This window comes from Gymnodraco acuticeps, unplaced genomic scaffold (assembly GCF_902827175.1).
Source record: "Gymnodraco acuticeps unplaced genomic scaffold, fGymAcu1.1, whole genome shotgun sequence".
NCBI lineage: Eukaryota > Metazoa > Chordata > Actinopteri > Perciformes > Bathydraconidae > Gymnodraco > Gymnodraco acuticeps.
The window spans coordinates 493,170-519,323 of NW_022990233.1; the positions used below are offsets into that span (position 1 = coordinate 493,170).

The window sequence follows — 26,154 nt, forward strand, 5'->3', positions numbered from 1 at the left end:
CTCCTAGTGATGCCAGCTTTCTTACAAAGCTTACAGAAATGTACTGAAGATGATCACGTCAAACACCTCAATCAATCTGGTTCAGTCACATAATCCTTCATTGTGAAAAGTCAATTACAAAAAGAGAATCAAAATGGAAAATCAAGCACAAAAAAAAGCCATAACATAAAAGACAACAAACAAATACAAGTACCAAATTAACCCTCCTGTTGTCTTCGCGTCAAATCTGACCGATTTACTACTTTCATCAATCATAACTTTGTTGTTTTACATTCGATTGCATTAAGGCTTCATGATATCCTTCACAGTAGACATTTGAACATATACAATTGCGGATCACCACTTTCATTGCATTTTGGATGATTTAGTCAACTTTGTAACAACCATGGTGTTCCCGGTCAAAAATGACCGCCATAAAGAAAAGGAATTAGTAAATATCCGGATCGGATCAGATAAAACACACACACACACATATACTCTAGATGTGTCCCCCCCTCTTATGTGCCCACCCCCCCATGTGAATCACACCTGGCACACGCAATACATGTTCAGTGTCTATTTTCATGTATACCAGTAGTCTGATACAATATGTACAGTTTGAAAGGGTGTTAAATGAAATTTGGTGATGATTAATGGTTTTGTGTTAATGTAATAGCAGTTAAAACAGGACCGGTCAAATTTGACCGCGAACACCAAAGTAAGGGGGAAACGAAGACAATAGGAGGGTTAAAAAGAAATAGTGCAAGAACAGCAATACTATATCCAAAAAGAAAGTCTAACCCCTCGAGTGGAAAGAACCAGTGATATCTTCTTATAACATTAATAATAACTTACAGACTCACAACAGGAAATATCTCTGGGCTCAGTTTAAAGTCAGGATTATCTATTACCCCCTAATCCCACCAGGAGCGTCTGCGCTGCGCTGCGCTGCGGCTGCTGCGTTTTTAGCGATCGCGGCCACTCTAGTCAATGGGTGCTATTCCACCAGACCCGCTGAGCCACGCTGCGCCGCGGCTTCGAAGCGTCCCAGAAGCTCCTCGCCGCAAGGAATTTCTAAAATATAGGATGAATCCTATTTTTGACGCGGCGCAGCGCAGCGCGGGCAGGAAGTGGAACGTTCATCCAACAACTGCGAGGCTGCACACACGACGCTCCGCTTCTGCAACGTTTTGAAACGCGCCTGGTGGGATATGACGCAGGGTTATGACGCAGGGTTATGACGCAGGGTTATGACGCAGGAGGAGGTCGCAGGAGGAGGTCGCAGGAGGAGGTCGCAGGAGGAGGTCGCAGCGCGTCGCAGCGCGGCACAGCCGCAGCGCAGCGCAGACGCTTCCGGTGGGATCAGGGGGTTAGAATAAATCCTTATTTATGACATGACCTGGTGGAAGAACAGCACGCTGACGATCAGGAAACCCAGGACCCACCAGTAGGAGCCTGAAGAGAGAAGATATACACAGTATGTAATGTAAAGCAACTCTCAAGACATAACATATTTGATGATACACTTTCTGATTAAATATAGAGTGGACTACAATGCAATAATAATACATCATATTTTAATAGCGCTTTTCTAGGAATCAAAGTGGCTTTACAATATAAGGGAGGGTTGGGGTAGGACAAATAAAAATGACCATTAGTCATAAAAACACTTAAAATTCCCCAAAAAGGAGGTGTGTTATATTTGATCATATTTAAATCAAGGAAAAGTTGAATTAAACTTCTAATTGTCTCCATGTGTTTTTGCCCTACTTGTAATATTATCTGCTGTGGATTTGGAGTCACTGGGTCACATGACATTGAAGCTATTACAAAAAATACAGCTATGATCATGACACATTTATTGTATTTTTATATAATATTTTAAACTTATATTAGATAAGACAAGGTTGTTGATGCCAAATTGCTAAATTGTTTTAAATATGGGTAAGTTAACATGGAGGTTTGGAAAATGATATTGGTTTTGTGTCATTTAAACGGAAATGTACTGATGGTCAAGTGAAAAACTGTAGTTGAGAACCAGGGTGTCTTAAACCCTGCTGCTGTAAAACAAGAGGGTTTCTGAAACATTACGGCTTCTGTCAAAGTTTCTCTTGTTAACTTTAAACAACATCACAGCAACAGCCACACATTATTACCTTGTGTTGGACTTTCTACCACAACAGTGAGAGACACAGGGGCGTCCAGGGCCTGGTGGGACACCCTGCAGGTGAGCCTGGTCCCCGGGGAGACGCTGGAGGGGACAGACAGGTGAGAGGACAGGGAGTAGGAACCGTCTCCGTGCTGCCGGTGGCTGGAGAGAGAGCCCTGATCCAGGAGCAGTTTGGGCTCTGAGTCCTCAGGAGAGAGGGACCACCACTCCATCTGAGAGGAGGGAGAACAGTGAGATGTCAATCAATCAATCAAACTGTGCTATAATCTTAATAATAAGAAACTGAATTAATAGAGCACATTTAGTTACAGTTAGAAAATGGTTAACAATAGAAAACAGAACACAAAGGGAATGAAGTAGACCAAAAGCCAGAAACTTAACGGAAAAAATAAAACAAAGAGTGTAAAATACACAAAATATCATAAAACATAAATCAATTCACAAAAAAGCAATCTGGAAGGAGGGAGAAAGTAGAGAAATATGACCTGTCCATCAATTAATCAAACTGTGCTATAATATTAATGTTAATAATAATAATGGATTCAATTTGAATAGCGCCTTTCAAGGGACCCAATGCCGCTTTACACGGGGAACAAGAGGGGCAAATAATAAAGTAGTATTACTAATAATACTAGGAGGAACAGTAGGAGTGGAAGCAGGGGGACTGTGATGGGTTAGGGGTCAAAGGCCATGGTTGTTGTGGAATATTTTCCAAGGCCCATAACTTTGACCCAGTTGATCAGTTCAAACTGTCCTGACTGAGCACACGCACCTCGTAACCTTGGCTGCTGTGCTCTCAGTGTTCTGTCTCCCTGTTCCTGCCTGTTGGATCAGCTGATAGAGGTGTTATGGTTCTATGTTCCTGCCTGTTGGATCAGCTGATAGAGGTGTTATGGTTCTATGTTCCTGCCTGTTGGAGTCAGCTGATAGAGGTGTTATGGTTCTATGTTCCTGCCTGTTGGATCAGCTGATAGAGGTGTTATGGTTCTATGTTCCTGCCTGTTGGATCAGCTGATAGAGGTGTTATGGTTCTATGTTTCTGCCTGTTGGATCAGCTGATAGATGTGTTATGGTTCTATGTTCCTGCCTGTTGGATCAGCTGATAGAGGTGTTATGGTTCTATGTTCCTGCCTGTTTGCGTCAGCTGATAGAGGTGTTATGGTTCTATGTTCCTGCCTGTTGGAGTCAGCTGATAGAGGTGTTATGGTTCTATGTTCCTGCCTGTTGGAGTCAGCTGATAGAGGTGTTATGGTTCTATGTTCCTGCCTGTTGGATCAGCTGATAGAGGTGTTATGGTTCTATGTTCCTGCCTGTTGGATCAGCTGATAGAGGTGTTATGGTTCTATGTTCCTGCCTGTTGGCGTCAGCTGATAGAGGTGTTATGGTTCTATGTTCCTGCCTGTTGGATCAGCTGATAGAGGTGTTATGGTTCTATGTTCCTGCCTGTTGGCATCAGCTGATAGAGGTGTTATGGTTCTATGTTCCTGCCTGTTGGATCAGCTGATAGAGGTGTTATGGTTCTATGTTCCTGCCTGTTGGAGTCAGCTGATAGAGGTGTTATGGTTCTATGTTCCTGCCTGTTGGCGTCAGCTGATAGAGGTGTTATGGTTTTATGTTCCTGCCTGTTGGCGTCAGCTGATAGAGGTGTTATAGTTCTATGTTCCTGCCTGTTGGAGTCCGCTGATAGAGGTGTTATGGTTCTATGTTCCTGCCTGTTGGCGTCAGCTGATAGAGGTGTTATGGTTCTATGTTCCTGCCTGTTGGCGTCAGCTGATAGAGGTGTTATGGTTCTATGTTCCTGCCTGTTGGAGTCAGCTGATAGAGGTGTTATGGTTCTATGTTCCTGCCTGTTGGCGTCAGCTGATAGAGGTGTTATGGTTCTATGTTCCTGCCTGTTGGATCAGCTGATAGAGGTGTTATAGTTCTATGTTCCTGCCTGTTGGCGTCAGCTGATAGAGGTGTTATGGTTCTATGTTCCTGCCTGTTGGCGTCAGCTGATAGAGGTGTTATAGTTCTATGTTCCTGCCTGTTGACGTCAGCTGATAGAGGTGTTATAGTTCTATGTTCCTGCCTGTTGGATCAGCTGATAGAGGTGTTATGATTTTATCTTGTTATGCAGCAGTTTGATGATGCTCTCAGAACTAGTTAAAGAGTTCTTTAGAATTGACGTGGCAACTCTACCGTGAAGTCAGAACCTCTGGCTCTTGGACTTGTGATGTGAATTCTCCGGCCGTAACTCCAAATAAACCTCCAGTGTTTGACATCAAAGCTCCTGCTCTTCCCGTGTCTCTTTCCTGAGTCGGTGACTCCCACTGCATTGCTACACAGAAGTGTCCCTTACAATTGTGAACAGGTGAGTTTTTAATGATCAAAAAAATAATAAGAAGAAGAAACTGAATTAATATAATTTTTCAGATTTCATATGGCATTCACACCATATCCCAACGTGCATTGCGGCTAAAACATCCAATCAGCGAGCTTAAGCCATAGCTGAGGATCTTGGGTAATCAGTTCAGTGGCTGTGTATCGCAATGATGCTCGAAATGTCCCTTATAGGCCTACGTCTGTTTCCGGTTATTTTTATTTTGAAATTCAGATCCTGACGGACGCCAAAAAAGCCCGAGATTATGGAATTAAACCAATAAATAAAAACAAGGATAATTGTGTGTTATTAGTGAGTAAATAACAGTGTGTTATTTAGAAAAGAATAACAAATTAGAAGGAAAAAAGATTTTAAAAAATACAGATTTCAGTATTTCTTTCCCTCACAGACGGCAAAAAAAGACGTGTGTAAAGTTAATATTAACACAGTACAAAGGTTAAAAAGCATCCAAGTAATAATCGAAAACATTGAATTGTTATAACATCTAGTGACAGACCTGAGCATCCAGTGGATAATATTTAGAGCAGTGGCAGCTCAGCGTCTGGGGCGGGTCCGTCTTCAAAACAAACTTCTCCTCTGAGAGGGAAACCTCAGGAGGTTCTGAAAACAAAGATTAATTGATATATTCAAAGATTCAAAGGTTTTATTGTCAGATGCACAAAGCTACGGAAATAACATGACATTCTTCTGACCTGAGCTCCTCCAACAATGCAACATGTAAAATAAAATACAAATAAAACGTAGTGCAAGAAGTCTATATACATGTGAATAGAATATGATACAAGAACAGAATAGGAAATTAAATAATATACATTAAGACATTAAAGTAGAAAGAAAGTAAGGTCATAGAATTTCTGCTAAAAAGTGAGCAATGATTGAGTCAGAGCTAAACATTTCAGATGTGTGTATCTCACACTGCACTGTCACTTTATTCATGTTTTATTATCTTTGCTTTGAAAGGAGTGTTTTTAAATGCCATTTTATAATAAATGTCTTAATGTCTTTCATGTTTGTAAAGCACTTTGAATTGCCTTGTGTTGAGAGGTGCTAAATAATAAGTGAACAACTGAAATGGAAATAATCAGGTACATAAAAAGTATCTCAAAGCTTAAAGTACTTGTATCTTTTGACTGGTATATACTATAGTACTGCATCATATTGCACAGTATAAGCGTATCAAGGTGCTATTTAAATAAACTGGCCTTGCCTCGTTGCCTGTGGGATCAAACTGAGTCTGGTCTGAGTTTAAACTTACGAGTGACGTGCAGCTGGATGACCTGCTGGGCGTTGAAAGGCCCGAGGGTGACGGTGCAGATGTACGTCCCCTCGTCCAGCGCCTTCAGCCGGGACAGAGTCAACGAGGCGTCTCCCTGTCTGACGACCAGAGAGGCGTTCACGCTCGAACCCTTCCTTTCTGCCAGCACTGACCACAGAGAATGAAACCGAAATAATTGAAAAACAATCTCAACTCGAGGTCCATCTTCTGGCTTGATTTAGAGACAGCTTTTTGTTGTTTCTTTCTCTCTTACTTGTATGTTTTGCGCAGACTGCTTATACTTAGCTAAGGCTGTTGAATGCAGTTTACATCCAAGATTAATTCCTAGAGTAACTACACAAATTGATGACCAATTATGAAGTTTTAGAGCTTGGTCCTAGCTGAACCATCTCACTAATTAAATGTTAAAAAAATGATAATTTAACAACCCATGTATTACGTGGTTAAGAGGAATTCAATCCCAAAGTAATCACACAAACTGATGATTACGAACACAAGTTTCAAAGTTACTATATGTCTCAGTTACCTCATCCATGTATTGTGGTTCAACAACATATTTATTAAATAATATCATGACATATTTCTGAATGATATTACGTTTGTTTTAAATGTTTAAATACCCCAACTATTCTGTGATGTCAAAACAGCCACTCTGCGTTCACAAAAGGTTGTGATTGTGAAACATTAGGCACACACACACACACACACACACACACACACACACACACACACACACACACACACACACACACACACACACACACACACACACACACACACACACACACACACACACACACACACACACACACACACACACACACACACACACACACACACACACACACACCACACACACACACACACACACACACACACACACACACACACACACACACACACACACACACACACACACACACACACACACACACACACACACACACACACACACACACACACACACACACACACACACACACACACACACACACACACACACACAGGTCATGTGCAATGACACTTTTTACTCTCGACTAGTTATTAGTGGCTGCTGTACTTTGAATTACTTTTATATGGTAACTTGCTGCCACTTAATTTTATAATGCTGTTTTTTTTAATCTTTTCGTCTTTGCTGTTGTAACGCTGTAAATATCTCCGTTGTGGTCAAACGGATGTCTGATCCAGATAAAGCAGAATACCAGTGGCAGCACTCACCCACTGTGCTCCCCTCTGCATCATCCAGCCTCGTCTTCATTTCAAACACTTTCCAGCCTTTCCCCCGGTGCTGCAGTCGCCATTCAACGGCCACTTCCTGCGCTAAGGGGGTCTCCTGCTGCCTGAAGCCGCAGGACAGGAGAACGTCTCCTCTCAGAGGAGCGGACACAGACTTTATGCGGGAAAACACCAGGAAGATCACTGCAGGACAGAAAACAGAGAGAAAAAATAGTCTGTTGTGATGTTATCAGAGATGGCAAAAGTACACACATCCTTTACTCAAGTAGAAGTACAGATACTCGTGTTTAAAAATACTCTGGTGAAAGTAGAAGTACTGACTAAACTTCTTTACTCAAGTAAAAGTAAAGAGGCTTTGAAGTGTACTTCAGTAAAAAGTACCCAGAACTAGCAGCTGCTTTAAAGAGTACCTGACCTCCCTTTATATTAATAGAACAATAATGTCATTGTTAGCTAATGAATGTTTCCATGCTGAACAACGGCAACATGACAACGTTTCCATTGGTCCCTCTTCTTTAGAGAAGACCAGGAAATGATGGATACACGGATCGTGTTCAAATCAATAGGCACGCAATGACTCTAAAGAATAATGATCACGCATCAAACACACATTCAGACTAAAGGAACCAGCTGTTTGGAAAATGAGAGAAGTAGAAAGTTCAGGTATTTGAGTTCAACATGTAAGAAGTAGAAAGTACAGGTATTAGTGTTCAACATGTGAGAAGTAGAAAGTACAGGTATTTGAGTTCAACATGTAAGAAGTAGAAAGTACAGGTATTTGAGTTCAACATGTAAGAAGTAGAAAGTACAGGTATTTGAGTTCAACATGTAAGAAGTAGAAAGTACAGGTATTTGAGTTCAACATGTAAGAAGTAGAAAGTTCAGGTATTTGGGTTCAACATGTAAGAAGTAGAAAGTACAGGTATTTGAGTTCAACATGTAAGAAGTAGAAAGTACAGGTATTTGTGTTCAACATGTGAGAAGTAGAAAGTACAGGTATTTGTGTTCAACATGTAAGAAGTAGAAAGTACAGGTATTTGAGTTCAACATGTAAGAAGTAGAAAGTACAGGTATTTGTGTTCAACATGTAAGAAGTAGAAAGTACAGGTATTTGGGTTCAACATGTAAGAAGTAGAAAGTACAGGTATTTGGGTTCAACATGTAAGAAGTAGAAAGTACAGGTATTTGGGTTCAACATGTAAGAAGTAGAAAGTACAGGTATTTGTGTTCAACATGTAAGAAGTAGAAAGTACAGGTATTTGAGTTCAACATGTAAGAAGTAGAAAGTACAGGTATTTGAGTTCAACATGTAAGAAGTAGAAAGTACAGGTATTTGAGTTTAACATGTAAGAAGTAGAAAGTACAGGTATTTGTGTTCAACATGTAAGAAGTAGAAAGTACAGGTATTTGGGTTCAACATGTAAGAAGTAGAAAGTACAGGTATTTGTGTTCAACATGTAAGAAGTAGAAAGTACAGGTATTTGAGTTCAACATGTAAGAAGTAGAAAGTACAGGTATTTGAGTTCAACATGTAAGAAGTAGAAAGTACAGGTATTTGAGTTCAACATGTAAGAAGTAGAAAGTACAGGTATTTGTGTTCAACATGTAAGAAGTAGAAATTACAGGTATTTGGGTTCAACATGTAAGAAGTAGAAAGTACAGGTATTTGGGTTCAACATGTAAGAAGTAGAAAATACAGGTATTTGGGTTCAACATGTAAGAAGTAGAAAGTACAGGTATTTGTGTTCAACATGTAAGAAGTAGAAAGTACAGGTATTTAAGTTCAACATGTAAGAAGTAGAAAGTACAGGTATTTGAGTTCAAACTGTAAGAAGTAGAAAGTTCAGGTATTTGTGTTCAACATGTAAGAAGTAGAAAGTACAGGTATTTGAGTTCAACATGTAAGAAGTAGAAAGTACAGGTATTTGAGTTCAACATGTAAGAAGTTGAAAGTACAGGTATTTGGGTTCAACATGTAAGAAGTAGAAAGTACAGGTATTTGGGTTCAAAATGTAAGAAGTAAAAGTAAAAAGTCGTCGCACAAAAGAAGTAGCAGAGTAAAGTACTGATACCATAAAAATGTACAGTAACAAAGTATTTGTACTCCACTACTTCCCACCTCTGGATGTTATTGATGGAAGGCAATACAAAGAGTGATATAAAACACTTGTTCTAACCTTCAGTGAGAAGAGTTCCCGAGGGACTGAGAGGTAGACCCAGTTTATTTTGAATGAGGGTCGAATGGTCCCTCTCCACCACTGAAGTCTGCAGAATGAACGCAGTGCTGAACTCGCCTCCCTCCACACTCAGAGACACCAGGAAATGAGTCGCTTCCTGAGCCTCCTGGGGTCCATGAGGAGAGTAACGGCTCAGTTCACACGTCACCTCCTGCTCATTGCAGTCAGCGTGGAGCAACACATGAGCATCAGGGATCTGAGGGGACGACACTGCAACAGAGGGAAGGACAAGAGGCATTTAAAGAGGGTTTTTTTCACCCTTTCCTGTAGTGTTATATAGGTTTGTGTGCATGTAAATGGTCTGCAAAGGCTAAAATCCCTGTGTTCCCTCTCCCGCACACACACATGAAACTTCTCCATTGGACTCCTTTGTTGGTCATACTGACATCACTATGTAACACTTGCGCTTCTATTGGCTAGCGCTCCAACACATTGTACGTGATAGACTAAGGGGCGGGACATCTCTAAGCGGTATCACAACAGAGCTAACCAATCAGAGCAGACTGGGCTCTGGTTTCAGACAGAGGGTGAAAAGAGGTGCTGCAGCACAGGCAGTATGAGAAAAATAAAGAACTTTGTGAACATTAAAGCATGGAGACATGTCACAGTAGAGACACTACATACTGATATACACCTGAACATCAGCAGGAGAGGACTCTTTAAAGTAGAGACACTACATACTGATATACACCTGACCATCAGCAGGAGAGGACTCTTTAAAGTAGAGACACTACATACTGATATACACCAGAACATCAGCAGGAGAGGACTCTTTAAAGTAGAGACACTACATACTGATATACACCAGAACATCAGCAGGAGAGGACTCTTTAAAGTAGAGACACTACATACTGATATACACCTGAACATCAGCAGGAGAGGACTCTTTAAAGTAGAGACACTCCCATACTGATATACACCTGAACATCAGCAGGAGAGGACTCTTTAAAGTAGAGATACTACATACTGATATACACCTGAACATCAGCAGGAGAGGACTCTTTAAAGTAGAGACACTCCCATACTGATATACACCTGAACATCAGCAGGAGAGGACTCTTTAAAGTAGAGACACTACATACTGATATGAACCTTAAAATGGCCATGCTCATTTTACACCAAATTTTTAATATAAAGGAAGGAAGTAACCACCTTTGGCTTCTATCAGGATGGCATCTGGGTCAGGGATTGAAGGCGGGACAAACGGAGTGAGCGTCTCCAGGGATTGGTCAGGAGCCACTGGGACGTCTCTTAGGATGAGAGTGGCTGGAGTCCGTCTGAACTGAGACCCGCCTCCCATCCCATCCACCCCCACCCCCTCCTCCACCAGGGTGCAAGAGAGAACCACATCCGCAACCCCGTCACCTGAGGAACAGAGGGAATATAAAACTTGAAAACGTTGACTCATCTAGAATTAATGAATGACAAGTTATTACTCGAGAAGTGGGGGATAACATTTTACTTTTTTAACATAATTAGGTAAATGAATAACAGAAGACTACTAATGAACAAAAAGCAAGACTTTATTTTATGGAGCCACTATTTCCTAATGATGTCCTTACATTACCTGGGACAGATTACCTGACAGAGTTCTGAGATATTTCCTAAAATTATTTTTAGTTGTGTTGATTTTAAAAGCAGTTGTTGATTTCCAGATTAATTAAATTTGACAAACTCTATATAAAGACAAGTCATTGAATTCAACTCCTATGTATTGCTAACATCTCTTTCTTCTCACACATCTGATGACATTTACTTTTTCATATTTGTGCATGTTAAAATGATCCATTATGCACGAAATTATTCTAGGTCATACATTAGCAGTTCATTTGATACAATTAATTGTAAGTGTAGGAAGTTAACACTATCTCCATTTTCCATTTAATTAGTGCCAATTACATTAAGGTTAAATTAATATTTCTTTACAAGATTCATAACTGAAGGTACATTTAGTGTCCATTCAGTGCTGCGTCAATATGCCATCATGAGTTATCTTACCAGAAACGCACGTCAGGAAGTATCCAAACAAAATGACTTGAATCATCATTAGGGAGTCCTCCGGTGTCCGTGTTTTTAGGAACTGAGTGGTTTTTTTAGGAATAAAGAGTGTTTTTAGATGATTAACTGTTAGTATGTTACTAAAAGATCAAGTGAAACAACCTCTATCGAACACAAAAAAAACAAAGTACTTTCACTTTTGATTTTAAAAACTAAAAACAGCTAATTGCATCGGTACAATCCGGGTATTTTACAGCCTCTCCTTCATCCCATGCTTGATGTAAAATAGCGTTTCAGAAATTGATCTAATATAGTAGTAAACTATTGAGCTATAGGCAATGAGCCGATTCGCTATCCGGAGCATGCGCAGTAAGCAGAAGCAGAGGAGAGAAAGTGAAAGTGAGCAGAGAGCATCCTCCAATGAGAGAAGAGCAAGAAGCGGGTCAGGGGTTACTATAGAAACAAGCACTCGTTAGGCCCGTTCTATTCATTACAAAAACGCAGATGTTAGGAGAAGTACTCAGATCTTGTTCTTGAGTAAAAGTAGAAGTACCAGAGTGTAGGAATACTCTGTTATAGTAAAAGTCCTGAATTCAAAATGTCACTCAAGTAAAAGTAGAAAAGTATCAGCATCAAAATTTAGTGAAAGTAGCGACAGTAAAAGAATAATATACTTGATATGTTTTATAATGATTGATCATGAAAGTGTTCTCAGAGCTGGTAAAGGTGCAGCTAGTTTGAATGACTTTGTATTCTGCAGGGTAGCTTGTGAATTTACTCCAGGTGGAACTAAAGTCTGATTTAGAGTAACTAAATAAATGTAGTGGAGTAAAAGTACAACTTAGCAGAATTAAAAAAACACTTACCAAATAATAACACAGCAGGTCCACAGCATCATGTTTGCACTTAGTTGATCTCGTAGGAGCTGCTGTTTAAGGCTAAACGTCTCAATGGAGCATGAATGACACACGGCCTGGGGCATGTACCATTCTGCAATGAATTTAACCCCCAGGAGGACAAAATCTGAGTTTGTGAAGAGTCAGAAGTTGAGTAATTTATAATATACAATAGTGGCATGTATGGTATGATAGGGACCATATACAAAGTTTGTTAAATGCATGTGGAAGTGGACAGTTATCGAGTTGTGTTTACCAGAGAGAAGATCTGTAAAAACAAACGAGATACTGACATGTAAAGTCACATTTAGGTCTGTATTGACTTTATTTATCATTTTGACAACTGTATGATGTTGTTTTATAGCTTTCCTGTGACAATACATATATTTCACCTCAGAAAGACTATGTAAAAAGCAAATTTAGCTGTTTTTTTAAGTCATTTTATGGTGGACGTCTTTGAATTACTGGGCATTTCAGTTCTCATGCATGGTTTTGTTGATCCAATCTATGTAATTTGCGACTCTGGTATAGACTCCATACGTTCCCTTCTTCCCGCACTCGACCCCCCAGCTGACGATCCCCGCAGCCCAGAAACGTTGGTCCTTCCACGTGGCGTACGGACCCCCACTGTCCCCTTGGCAGGAGTCCTTCCCCCCTTCAGGCATCCCGGCACAGAACATGTTATTTGTCAGACCGGGGACATTGGCTCTAGTGCTCTGCTCCAAAGTGATGGACCTATTGCATTCCGGCTGCCCCACCATAGGAATCTGCACGTACTTCAATCGGTTTGACAAAATCCGAACGTGTGTGTCAGTGTCTGTCATGCCAAATCCTGACACCAGTCTGCAAAAATAAGAAAGTGTAATGAATAAAAAGTCTCCAATTTTGAAGATTCACATGTTGGCACAACAAGAAAAGCAAGATCAAATAAGGCGGATAAAAAAAGAATCCAAAAGAAATTGATTATATTGAATAATGAAATGAAAACCAGTTGTTTCTTTACCCCGACTCGCCCATAGTGTACGTGGCATCCCCTGCTGGCAAACATATGGGCATAACGAAGGAGTTGAATGTGATTGGGTCTTGCGTTTTTATCAAGGCAATGTCATGGTTGTAGTTTACGTAGTTGGAGTTGTTGTATTCAGGGTGAATGTGGATTGAAGCCGCAAGCACAGGCGGTCCCAACATGTAAGTAACATGAGTGAGTCCCGTGAAAATCTGCAAATAGACAGCATAACAGGAAATTAATTTACATTTTGGGATGAAGATAACACCCACAGTGCCCCACCTACAGTACAATGGTGGACAGTAACTATGTACTGTTTTTAGTGGGGGGGGGGTGCTAGTGGAGCACGCTCATGAGCTGTTCGCCGGACCCTCGCAGCGGAGTTACTGCGGCCCGCCCAAGTAAATTCTTTGTGTGCGAAACCCTGCCTTCCACCTCGGCACACTTACCTCTACAGTGTCGCTCGTTACTGGATTTCCGTTAGACATTAGGTTATGAGCTGCAGTCATGATCCAGCGGTCTGCAATCACCATGCCTCCTCCTCTTCCTCCACTCTTCAGGAGCACCTGCCATGGGATGGTATTGGCTGGAGCTTCAGCGCCTCCAATGATCCTCTGAAAGCCAGAGATGAGCTGTGTGGGCTGGCCACAGACTGAGTGGAAAAGAGAGGTTTATAGTACATATATTTATGTTCAAAGTGTCACACAAGTGCACACTTCAAATTCAAACTAAGATTAAGTGTTGTAGGTTTTTATTTTGTAATGAAAAGCAGTACCTGGTATGCATGCTGGACTGACAACGATATCGCTGTTGGATCTCCACCTTCTGTCGGCCTCACAGGTGAAGACCACTGCAGAGTAGAGGGTCATAAAGACAAATCAGTGAGTTGAGTAGAAGTGTACTCCAGTGTGTGTCAGTATCACTGTTGTGTGTGGTAACAGGAGAAACAGAGCACACTTGATGTGATGCTTTAAAAAAGGACTTTGAAACAATGGCTGCCTTCCAAATGACTGCATGTTAACTTTGTAATTTCCCTATGTACTGCAGCGGCCCTCATCATGAACGTTGCTCATATATCCGCTGTGCAAAGGATCGTGGCTCAAAATAGCGAGAAAAGCATGCCTGGTTGCATATTCAAAATGTGACCTGATGCAGTAGAGCTTCCTGGTATTCTTGACATACCATGTATTGAAACATACTCAAATTGTTTTCGCTTATTAAAACTTTTAGTAGTGTAGGTATTGCAATGGACCAAATGTTTTCTGGCTTGTTTTCTGGTTACTGTTTAAGGGAACTTTGACTTTCTTCAGCCCATTTGGTTTAACTTTGCTTAAAATACATATATGTTTTTAAATATATTTTGTATTGAATGCATTTCCATTCTTCCATTGATTTCCATTCACACTCTAAAATATTCCTCCAGTTGTCAATTCATCAGTTTTAACAGCAAAATACATAATATTGGTAAGATGCAAAGCAGGAAAGAAATCAATCTGCCTCCAAAGTGCATTATCAGTTCCATGTAAGTTGCATGCGAGTCTGCTAACTGAGGGCTATGGCTGGTATGAATAGTGGGAACAGTCTTAAGCTGTACTTGACAGCATATTACACATCAATATCTCACCATTCATGCCTCCAAGGAGAGAGTAAAACGGTTCATGACAGTGATACTGAACAACAGAAAGGAACTGATTCTGAGAGCCAGACAGGAAGTTCACCCCTCCATTCAGCAGAGCTTCAGGTTCTCCACAATCAAGAACTGCAGGACAAACAAAATAAGGACATCTTCATATGGAGGAACACAGGAGATTGTCAAGAACACTAAACTTAAGGTTGAATCCTGAACTTTTGAAAGAACATATAACATTAATCTGTTTGCAACTCACATATATATCAATATTCCAATGACTGTATAGACTATTCTGCACAGTTCCTATCATATTCTATTCTATTGTATTGACTTGCTCTATTTTATCTGTGTTGCACTGTTGGAGGAGCCTGTGACCTAAGATGTTCATTGTCATATCTACACTGTAGCTATGAACACATGACAATAAAAGCCTTGAACCTTGAATCCAAAATCAGTTTCCATGTATGTACAATTGGATGTTTTGACGGAGATTAAAGGTAACGTACTGTGGCATTCTGGGAGAGGAAGGTGCCACTGTCTGTTGTTTTGGCACATGGTAGAGAAACCGTCAACCTCCTTACCATCCTGAAAAAGTAAAGAGGGGAACTTGTAAAAACACAAAATGACAAAGAAGTGCCCTCCATTGAAACAAAAAAAGGTTTGATCTAACCATCATGAGTTTGTATCCTTGGTCGCAGCGCACAAAGATGTAGTCTCTGTACAAATACTCGCTCAGGTCGGGGGTGACCCGGCCATTATCCACACTACCAGAAAATGGACACTTCACTCCTGGAAACGATATCAAGCAGACATGTATCATTTACTGCATATACAGTAAGCAGGGGAATGCATTTCACTGTTTCTCTGCCAACATATTCTGACACTTGATGAATAGAGTGCTGCAGGAATGAGTCGAGGTCCCAGACATGATATCATTTTTGCACTTCCAGTCCTTCATCTCAAAAGTATATTGGTCATGTCTTTTTGGCAAGATGTCTGAAAGTCTCCGGTTAAAGGTAACCAATTATGCAAAATGCACTTTTTCTTGTCTTGTATACATTAATATGTGTCCCCAGAGTGTTAGGGGTTATTTACCAATCTGAATGAAATGAGATAATCAGATTTGGCCAAGTTGTGATGTCATGATTGTTTTTTGAGCCAAACACTTCAGAGACATGTTTTGTATGTATCTTAGACCGAGTATAACAGAGTATAATAGGAGACCTTTAACAAGCTTTAAGCTAAAAGATATTTTTGTTTTGCGACGACATAAGTAAGTCTTGAAATGTGAAGCTTAATATGTGATAAAAAAAAAAGTTGGGTTACTTCTGAAATTTGAAGTGATGATCAGCTGTGAAGATTATCTTGCTTAACAAAACGTGAAATAATTCAATCATTTCAAAAGTCAGAATTATTTGTTTGCAATCCCGATTATTTCCCTCAATAGTCCAAAATGGAATGGAAAAATAAATGTGCCTTTTTGTGGATGGAACCAGGACCATGCTCATTTCAGGGTTCACCTACAAAAAGACATCCTCCCTGCAGTACTTGTATTGCTTATTTCTCCTCCCACTCCTCCCCCCCTCACTGTGTGTGCTGTAGTCCAGGCTCCAGCCTCTGCTCAGGCCTTCCCCGTCAGTGTGGAAGTCCAGCCGGACGCTGTTGGAGCTTGTGACTATCAGACCTGGACTCTTTCCTCCACACAGCTTCCAGGGCTCTCTGTCTGGGACGGTCACCTTTTAAATAGACACAGCTAACTTATTATATCTGTTTAGCAAAGTTATTCATATGAAATGTAAGGAGGCTGCTCGTCGTTACCTGCAACCAGTGATGGGGACAGATTGTTCCTTGCTCAGTGTCCACGCTCTCGATGTGGAAGTTGTCAGTGAAGTTGAGAGCGACAGTGAAGCCAGATTCTACAGAAATAAAGTACTGACAGGACAGAGCATGAGGCGAGGGGTCAGGATATCCTGGACTGAACAGGTGTCCCTCTGGCTCATCAAATATACCGCCGCTGCAGGATACTGGGAAATCAAAAGAAGGAGATTGATGTTAATAATAATAATGCATTTTATTTATGGGCGCCTTTCAAAGCTCTCAAGGACACCTTACAGAGCATAATTAAAAACAAGCAACAAAGAAGATCACACAGTAATACAAGACTTAAAAACAACAATCAGTTTAGAAAAATTAAGATATTGAATATGCCAGTTTAAAAAGGTGTGTTTTCAGGCTGGATTTGAAGTGTTAAATGCTTTGTTCATGCTTCACCATCAGTGGCTCAATCGTCCGCTGTTTAGCTAACTCGTAACATCAAATCATATTCATGAAATTGAACATGTTGTTTGTCGCCTTGTTTGGATTTGAACAATGCTATATTTACTTAGATTTAATGTTTATAAAAGTGTTTGTTCACTCCACAAAGGAGGTTATGATTTCCGCTCGGTATGCAGATATACTTAAGACAGTAAAACTACTAGCCCAATTTGTAATACAACTTGGGTAAAAGGTGTAGCATGGGCTTGAGGAAGTAACCATTAACATCTGTAGCAGTTCTGGATCAAAAGCTGATAACAATACAAACTAAATAACCAGAAAAGAATAATCCCAGACTGGAGAAAAATGTACCTGGAGGAGTAACAATGTTTCCCTCTTACGACTTAAAGCTCATGGACACAGAAAAGTGGGAATAAAAACGTCCCTGTTCGTCTGTATACTCAACACTCACACACACAGCCGCGCTGGTCTGAGCGCAGCTCGTATCCGTGGTGACAGGAGCAGAGGTACGAGCCGAGGGTGTTGAGGCAGATCTGAGAGCAGAGCGGACCTGAGCCGTCTTCAGGATCTGGATCAGAACACTCGTCTATGTCTGATGATAAAACACGTTGGTTAGAGGGATGAGGATCAGTGGTGGAAGAGTGACCATTGATGCGTTCTTTTTTTTTTCTAGTGCCATAAACATGCTGAATTTGCTCAAAAGGTAAATGCCACGTTCTGCCAACACTAAGGACTGTACCACTCTATCTTATCCAACCCTACAAAAATACATTATATTTCATTGTTGTATTGTTCTGTGTTTTCTGTTGTTGTTTATTGTGCTCTGCTGCAAGTCAAAGTTCCCCTTGTGTGCTTCCTGTAATGGCAATTTGTATGTTTTCAATGTCCTCTTCTATCTTACCCAGACACAAACCATAATATTTTACAGTGGTTTTATGCACTTTAGTTTGTCGTTTATGAAAGTAGTTGTATCAGGGTATAAGCAGGAATCCTGAAGTCAAATGTCAAACCTTTTAAGACCTCTTGTAAGACCCTTTCCGTACATGTTAAGACCTCATCGCCACTTGGAGTTCTAACCGGTTACCTTGGCGACACACTTTACTGTACCTCACATTGACTATACACAGTATTGATTGTCCTTCCTCCGTATCTTCCAACCATTTGGACGCAGACTTGCATTTCCCCATAACGATGTTGTTTAACAACCGGCGTAAACGGACCTTGGCGCTATCAAGCAGTGAGCGTGCGATGTCCTGTTCAGATGACGTCAAATCCAACGGGATGCCATCAATAAACTACACAGAATCACACTACACACCTACGCCATGATTACATTCAGGCAGACTGTAGAACACAACCTCTTTGGACCATTTATATACTTATTGAAAACAAGCTACAAAATGTCATACCTTGGAAAATGCGTTTAATACTTTTTAATAGCCTTAATTTTTGCTAAATTGATTTATCAACTTTTAATACTTTTTAAGACCCTGCGGACACCCTGAATACACAGACTGTGGATTAGAAGGAAGTAGAGTTGTCCAACAACCAGAAGATAGGTGGTTTGATCACCAACAGTCAACATGTTGGGGAAGATACTGATACTATAGAGAGGAACGTACCATGTATGGTCTGTAGGTCCGCTAAGAACTTTGAGCGCCCCCTTTCCATGCCTCTATTTTGACTTACAGTGCACCTAAATACCACTACCAAGTGTCCAGAATAATACTGCAAGATATATCTAAACCCAATAATATAACAAAAACAAACATATTAGGCTCCTCGGCTACCTATTGCCTGGTACTGAGCGGAGAAGCCGACGTTCTGGCGGCGCTCCGGGTTGTTGTCGTCGCTCTGGAACACGAGGCTGAGTCTGTTGCCTGGAGACAAGATGGGCTGGTTGCCGGGGTGATGTCCATCAGCTGAGTTCTCAAGGCCACAAAACTTCCCGAGGATCTTTGTATCGTAGAAAACCTGAAAGAAAAGATAATGTAAAATACACCGCGCAGCTGAATCTACTGCAGTGTTGCTGTTGAGTCACCGAACCAGGAGACAAAGTCAAGAGTGGTCCAAGTTAGATTTAGAGTTCAAATCTCAAAAACAATTCTTCTGTCGAGTCAGCGGAGAGCAAAACGGAGCTACATGTGATGACTAGAAACACAATTCATTTGTCCGATTTTTATAACTATTTTGAGATAGTATATGCAAATCTTGACTTTAAAATTCTGAACTGGCATATGTCAAACTAGTTGTAGTTTAGTATATTGGAAAAAGAACACATTCACATCTGTTTGGGGAAACATTAGTATGCGGGGAATTGGTTGGCAGCGAGCACAAAACAGAAAGTGGTTTAATTATCTAAATGACGCCATTAAATGGGAAATGGGAGGAAACGTTTACCAGAGAGCTTTGCTAGGAGGCTCACAGAGGTATTTTGCATTCCCCATCATGCAGTTAATTATACTGGGATACTCTAATGCCCATTTGGGGAAATCAGCAGAACTTGATCTACTATGTTCATTTTGGCAGAAAAACTGTTGTCAATATTTAGTCAGGTTTTTCAAACTGGCGTTGAGTCACATTGAGTGGTGGATGAAGTACTCAGATTGACTATTTAAGAAGAATTAGCAATACTAACATTGTCAAAAATACTGTTATAAAAAAGATTAAAAGTCCTGATTTAAAATTCTTACTTAACAGATAAATTGGCATTAAAATATACTATACTATATACTCGTGTTATTGGCCATTTCAGAATAATGAATATGAAATGACTGGATTATGATTATTGAGGCATTAATGTGTATCAAAGTAAGTAACTACAGCTGCTAAATGTAGCTTCCGAAATGCATTGGAGTCAAATGATAAAATAGCATCAAATGAAAATACTCAGGTAAAGTAAATTGTACTGAAGTACAGTACATGTGTAAATGTATTGAGTTACATTACACAGCACTGGTCAAACCACTACTCTACAAACACTACAACTCAGGTGGACATTTCAGAGGAGGAGCATCATAGGAAATGAAATGTTAAGCATCAGTTTGCACGCACTACTTTAAAGCAGATGTGTGTCTCTGTAGTTTTCGTAAAGAAGTGGAATTCTTTACTGAATGATTTAAAGGGCTGTAAGCAAGAAAGTCTAATTAGTGGTAATTTGGGGTTTTGTTTCAGTATTTATAAGCGACTGACTGAAATAGTATTTTTGTAAGAAGGGGCAGGTCAATGAAGATGTTCTTCTCCCTGCTCCTTTACACCATGCACTATACAAACAACAACCAGTATAAGTGTACATGTTTTGTAAAGTTGTACATGTTTTAAAATAACTGCCATGTGTGGAATAAACAAATGAATAAATATCTCTGACTGAGAGGGAGTCGTAGAAGCAGCCTGCAGTAGCCTCGATGTCCAGGTGTGTGAAGGTGAGTGTGATGCGGTATCCCTCCGGCACGCTGAGGTCCCACTGCTGCTGCAGGTTGGGGGGGTACGGCTGGGGGTAGAGGGGGGACTGGACCCCCCCGTGCATCGCAGGCTCGGGGTCTGGCAGCCGCCGGCCCCCACACACACACACTGACAGGAACCTGGATGAAGTGCAAACAGAGTTAAATCAGTTAGTTATCAACTAGTGGTCCAAAGTTAACGCAAACAGAGAAAAGAGTAAACAACGTGACAATCAACACAACTGTGGCAAGCGTATTGTTAAGGCTTTAATATGTGAGTGAATGAAATGCAGACAACCTATAAAACACTGCTTATCTGTAATATTGGTTATACAGAATAAAACACAAGGTGATCAAAAAAGCAGCTCCATAATGACAGACGGTAATCAAAGTTCATTTTGGAATCAACCTCGACATTAATGACAACAACTATTACAATGAAACATAAAAATGGGTTGAAAACTAAATCCAAACTTACAAGATGATACAGGAAGTCCACGCCATCGCTGGATTTAAGGATTTAAGGATTTATCCGTGAGTGAAATGATCCTCTGCCGTTTGGGGACATTCAAGTGAAACATTAATACCCGTCGTTTGCAGTGTTTAGCAACTCTCTGCGTTAATGCCAGGAAGAAGCCTTGTTTGTTTTGGCAAAATCGAAACAAGCTCGTGGTTTTAGAAATGTAGAAAACAGGGTCGATGCGGGGATAGATCATTTGAAATAGACAATTAGGAAGATCTTTTGAACTATACATTATTATCTATTGAGAAAAACTACACTGATTATAATTGTAGCTTTCAGGTCTAATGTGTTAATTCCTCATAAGACCTGAAACCATCACTAGAGGGGGCTGCTAGTCTTTTTCAGCGTCTTCAAACACAGAAGCGAGGCGTTTCATTTAGAGGTTAGTCAAACACGATCATCTGGTCAAAGACAATCATGTTAATAATATACTTTGAAACAAACACACACATCAAATTAGAGAAACATTTGGTTTGTGGTCGTCTATGAACATTTCTCCTGTACAGCTCTGTGAACATTGAATGTGTGTCTTTATGATAGAAATAAATGTAAACAGGAGAGCAACAACATGAGTTATGAAGTTTATTGCTTGTCATGTGAGAGCACTTCAGTATCAGTGAAACACACAGCGCTCAAAACATTTTGATTTACAGTTCAATCATGAAATAATGAAGTATTCCAGGGAATGGATGCCAAGTTACAGACAGTGTGTATAAGCTGATAACAAATACACATCGTGTTATGAAGTTGGTTAAAGCCCACATTCTCTGCAGTATATTTGCAAATGTGTTTAATACAAAAGTATAGTAAGAAGATCATGCTTAATGTTATTAATGTTGATACGTCATTACAATAGTATAGTCTATTCTAAGATCTGAATCAGTCTTGGATTATAACGATATAAAGGTTAGTAAAAAAGTATTCTCTCCCTCTTCCGTCTCCTTCTAGGATTGCTCGACTGAATCTATTGTCTCCTTGATCCAGGGTACATAATTCTCCACCTTGACATAGTAACCCTTGAACTGCTTATGAACACACCTGGCTCCCCAGGACACAATGCCGGTCAGATAGTAGGGCTCATTGCCTTCAGACACCATGGGCATCACCAGTGGACCCCCGCTGTCCCTCCTGCAGCTGTCCGCTGTAGCAGATCCAGCACAGAACATGTTACGGGTGAACATCATGGGTTTTTTCAGTGTATTTTGACACACTGTAGAGGAGTAGACATTAATATGAGCGTATTTCAGGCTTTGAGAAATGTATGCAGTCTCCGTCCCCCCCCAGCCTGACACCGTGCCTAGTTCACCGTCCACCAAGCCCCTGTTAGACTGCGGCAGACAGACGGGAAGGAGGTTTGGGCCCAAATTCACCCTGGAAGAGAATCTGATAAGAGCAATATCATGGTCGTAATGGTTGCGGTCCGGCATGTAGTTGGGATGAATGATGATCCTCTCAATGTCCAAGAGAACTCCTTTAGGCGATATAACTTCTGTTCCTCCGTCTACCAGTCCACCGTACGCACGGGTAGCTTCTACCTCCCCCTTTTCCACCACATGAGCTGCTGTGACAGCCCATCGGTCACTGATCAGAGTCGCTGCTCCTCTGCCCCGACCCGTAATCAGAAGCTGCCAAGGTATCTCTCCCAGGATTGCATCCTTACCTCCAACAATTCTGCCGGCACTTCCTATGCGTCTGTCAAGCTTCCCGCACACTGTAATACACAAAATGTCATCAATAGATTAATTAAAACATTTAACTAATAGCGCGGTGCAGGAATATCGTAGTTTTGTAGGACGACCTGGAAGTTAGCGCCGCAAAGCGCTCCCTCCACAAAAAGCAGAGGGATTTAAGAATTTGGGTTTTGGAATAAAGCAGAAAATAAGATCTGTGGCAAACTGAAAGTCGTACCTTCAATGCATTTTGGCGTCTCTGTGTTGCCACTCCCTGATGCCCAATCACCACTGGCGCTGCAGGTGTACGTGTCTGAAAGATGGAAGAAAGAGGATTGGGGAAACAACAAAACCAGAACACTTTTATGTAAGCAATCAGACAATGGATGTGTACAATCTAAATATATTTAATTACCATCTCCTTCCAGTGTGTAGTACTTTGAGCTGCAGTGAAACTGGATCTGCTCTTTGTACTTTGTCTGGGTCTTATCTGACTCCACCAGCTGAAGGATGCCATCTTCTGGGATCTCAGGATAACCGCAATCAACAGCTAAACGTGGTCCAATGAAGAAAATGTGTCAGTATGAAAAAAGAAAAAACAAATCAGGATACATTCTCCAAATAAGAAGAAATCGATAGTCAGACTCACGTTCACATTTGTAATTGGGATTCCATTCGCCTATGTCCTGGCATGTTGTCTCATACTGTGTTATCAGGGCCTGGGTGCCTTGCTATTTTGCAAAATAATGACTTGATTAGCGTAACAGGGGCATAAATACATCCCATTGAAATACATTAAAAAGGTTCTGTACACTCACAGTATTTGCGACATAGCCTAGATCACAAGTTGCTGTCACTGTTTCCCCCCGACGATACTCTGCCTGCTGAGGCGTCACAGTGGAGTCAGAGCTCACCACCGCCGGACACACCTTATCTGTAATCAACATGTGAAAGGAGCAATTGTGATACTTTGTGATCCAACAAACAATGTTCCCATTGAGTGGTGCAGTAATGATGAGTCCTAAAACACGGATATTAGTCAGCATTTTACCACTTCTGGTTGCCCTGTCTTTCAAGTTTTTTTTAAACATCTCTTTGGTTAGACGCCTGAAATAACGTCTGTAAATGACGTCAGTACATTTCCCTCTCGTGAATGTCTGAAAATTACCCGTCTTAAAATGAAAGTTGCTATCAAAGTGTCGAAATGAGACTGAAAATCATCACTCCAAACATTAGCCACCCTTAGCTTAGCGGTGGTGACGTGACCTAATGAATATAAAATATGCAGAAAGGACCGTGCTGAAAACAACACGTTAGAATCATAACGTTTGTTTTCCACAGATCTTATTTTCTGTAATATTGTGAAATCCAATGGAAACATCCCATTGCTTTTTAGCGAGCGAACCCTTGTGATCCCTGCACCCCTCTATGGTGTCTCATGTGAGGAGAATGCAGTACCTCTGGTCCTGAAGGCCAGACTGAAGCCTTTGTTAGTGCCGTAGCCATCAGAGGTGAAGTGGATTTGAACACGATGAGAGTGAGTGAGAAAGGGAGCGGGGGGAGGCGTGTTGCCGCAGAACGACCCCAGAGTCTCAGAGTGAGTCTCAATCTGTGAACACAACAACACAGGTGATGTCTCACAATGTACCTGACTCTGTCTATGAACAGTTCCCTCTAGTGTAGGCAGGGGTGTCCACACTTTTTTCACCGAGGGCCACATACAGAAATATATACGAAGGGCTGGGCCGCTCGCTGGAGGAGAGGTATTTTGCCTCATAAGTTCAGTTATAAGTCAGCAAAATCAATCAAATGTAGTTAAATGATGCTTGATACTTGAAAATGCTTTAAGAAAATCCACAGCCTACATCCCAGCTCTCCAGAGGGTTTCATTTATTTTATTAGCAGCTCATCCCTTAAAACAGAAGCCTCAGATTGATTATAATAAGAGGAATATGAAGGGTGTATTTCAAGATTGTTACACAAATAAGTTATTGGGCTTTTTTCTTATCAACTTAGATCGGTTAGAAATACATACATGTTTACATCTATATTTGAGAAGTACAATACAAGACAAGCACAAGTTTCATTTGTGGGCCATATTTCATTATACTTTTGGAATTAGCTGAGGGCCAATTAAAAATGGCCCGCGGGCCGCATTTCGCCCCCGGGCTGTAGTTTGGACACCCCTGCTCTAGTGTCACAATCATGTGGAAGTTCTTACATACTTCATTTTGCTCATACTTTAAAAAAAAGGGCCAACTCAAGACCTTTTTAGTTTGGCTCATATTTTATAATACAATCAAATTAAATCAAAAAATTTAACTATTATTGAGTTTTCATATTTTTTCAGGTGAGGAGGAAACCATTAAAAAAGTTCCTATGGAGGCGAAGTCCCTCCCTTTCCGGGGAGCTCCACGGGACCTTATTTCGGAAAAAGTATGTATTGAAGTCAATGGAGAGAGAAAGGTAATCTTTCGATCCCGTTTGAATTGTGCCACGAGTTACACACATGATGTTTGTTAATCTAAAAGATAATTTTGCAAGTTAAAAAAATACAAATGTGTGGTAAAACTGTGAAGTAACACTTTGTGTGTGAAACCGCTCAATGAACTACATCTCCCGTCTCGCACCACACACCAAGACGGCCGTCACGTTGAAACATTTCACTTCTTTCTTTCAGAATGAGGCGGAAAGTATTAAAAGAGGTGAAAATCACTCCAAGTCTGGGCACGTTGAGAGCTGTGCATACACACAAGGGGAGTTAGTCGGTTCCGTAAGAGCCAGCATGCGGGACCGGGATTCTGGGATTTGTAGTCTTTCTAGTTGCGTATTTTTCATAGTCTTAGATTTCAACAGTTTTACGACAAACTGTGACTTTTTTGACATGGAAATGATTTTTAAAATTGACAAACATCATGTGTAATTCATGGCACAATTCAAACGGGATCGAGAGATAATCTTTCTCTCTCCATTGACTTCAATACATCATTTTTCAGAAATAAGGTCCCATGGGTCGGAAGTAGATGGGCAGGACTTCGCCTCTCTATTGTGATTACTAGTTTATCCAAATATCGCTGCATGAAAGAAAAAAAAAAACTAACACAATGAGACTTAAATACGGTTACAACACCTTTTTCTGAACTCTCTCTTTGTTTGCTGATTTGTAAAGAAGTCATTTCTGTATTTCAGCTGAACACCTACCCTCAGTGTGTCAATGCACTGCCCATCAGGGCTCTGCTCCACATCGAACACTTGGCTGAAGAGCAGCTCCAGCTGCAGGGTGGGCTCCACAGACAGAGAGTACTGACAGTGTGCATTCTCTGCGTATGAAGCCGGCCACGAGGGGCTGGAGATTTCCCCTTCCTTCAGCCCCGACAGATCCTCTGCGCAAGCCACTGTGATGAACATAAAGAGTTCAGCATCATCATCACCG

General features: G+C 40.9%; 3 protein-coding genes across 3 annotated transcripts in view; all 3 read right to left on the bottom strand.

The window, feature by feature from the left end:
- Nucleotides 1–1,230: 1,230 nt before the first annotated feature.
- LOC117548013 (tapasin-related protein-like) lies at nucleotides 1,231–11,639 on the bottom strand. The gene is made up of 8 exons (XM_034218939.1): nucleotides 11,280–11,639; nucleotides 10,434–10,646; nucleotides 9,222–9,491; nucleotides 7,027–7,227; nucleotides 5,788–5,955; nucleotides 5,029–5,132; nucleotides 2,136–2,361; nucleotides 1,231–1,434 (listed from the first exon to the last, which is right to left on the bottom strand). The coding sequence occupies exons 1-8, from the start codon at nucleotides 11,326–11,328 to the stop codon at nucleotides 1,367–1,369; spliced, it is 1,299 nt and encodes a 432-aa protein (XP_034074830.1). The 5' UTR covers nucleotides 11,329–11,639; the 3' UTR covers nucleotides 1,231–1,366.
- An 832-nt stretch (nucleotides 11,640–12,471) lies between these two features.
- Nucleotides 12,472–21,163, bottom strand: LOC117548019 (complement C1r-A subcomponent-like). Its single transcript, XM_034218951.1, has 13 exons — nucleotides 21,007–21,163; nucleotides 20,456–20,669; nucleotides 18,879–19,062; nucleotides 17,540–17,680; nucleotides 16,630–16,835; nucleotides 16,400–16,547; nucleotides 15,482–15,600; nucleotides 15,318–15,396; nucleotides 14,806–14,940; nucleotides 13,957–14,031; nucleotides 13,631–13,833; nucleotides 13,179–13,393; nucleotides 12,472–13,018 (listed from the first exon to the last, which is right to left on the bottom strand). Exons 1-13 carry the CDS (start codon nucleotides 21,030–21,032, stop codon nucleotides 12,649–12,651), a joined length of 2,115 nt encoding a protein of 704 aa, XP_034074842.1. The 5' UTR covers nucleotides 21,033–21,163; the 3' UTR covers nucleotides 12,472–12,648.
- A 455-nt stretch (nucleotides 21,164–21,618) lies between these two features.
- Nucleotides 21,619–26,154, bottom strand: part of LOC117548020 (complement C1s subcomponent-like) — a gene marked incomplete at its 5' end in the record, with an annotated part of 5,687 nt that continues 1,151 nt past the window's right edge. Inside the window, 7 exon segments of the mRNA XM_034218952.1 lie at nucleotides 21,619–22,762; nucleotides 22,960–23,034; nucleotides 23,137–23,271; nucleotides 23,371–23,452; nucleotides 23,540–23,655; nucleotides 24,180–24,330; nucleotides 25,923–26,116. Of these exon segments, the coding sequence (XP_034074843.1) occupies nucleotides 21,996–22,762; nucleotides 22,960–23,034; nucleotides 23,137–23,271; nucleotides 23,371–23,452; nucleotides 23,540–23,655; nucleotides 24,180–24,330; nucleotides 25,923–26,116 (1,520 nt within the window).

Excerpts from the sequence above, each read along its gene's own strand:
- LOC117548013 (XM_034218939.1), bottom strand. The coding sequence starts at position 11,328 with ATGATGATTCAAGTCATTTTGTTTGGATACTTCCTGACGTGCGTTTCT. Across the intron at positions 7,228-9,221 it reads GGGAACTCTTCTCACTGAAG|TGATCTTCCTGGTGTTTTCC; the intron begins GTTAGAACAAGT and ends TCTGTCCTGCAG. Across the intron at positions 1,435-2,135 it reads GGTAGAAAGTCCAACACAAG|GCTCCTACTGGTGGGTCCTG; the intron begins GTAATAATGTGT and ends TTCTCTCTTCAG.
- LOC117548019 (XM_034218951.1), bottom strand. The coding sequence starts at position 21,032 with ATGGCGTGGACTTCCTGTATCATCTT. Across the intron at positions 20,670-21,006 it reads TGGACTTCCTGTATCATCTT|GTTCCTGTCAGTGTGTGTGT; the intron begins GTAAGTTTGGAT and ends CACTTCATCCAG. Across the intron at positions 13,019-13,178 it reads TACACTATGGGCGAGTCGGG|ACTGGTGTCAGGATTTGGCA; the intron begins GTAAAGAAACAA and ends TTATTTTTGCAG.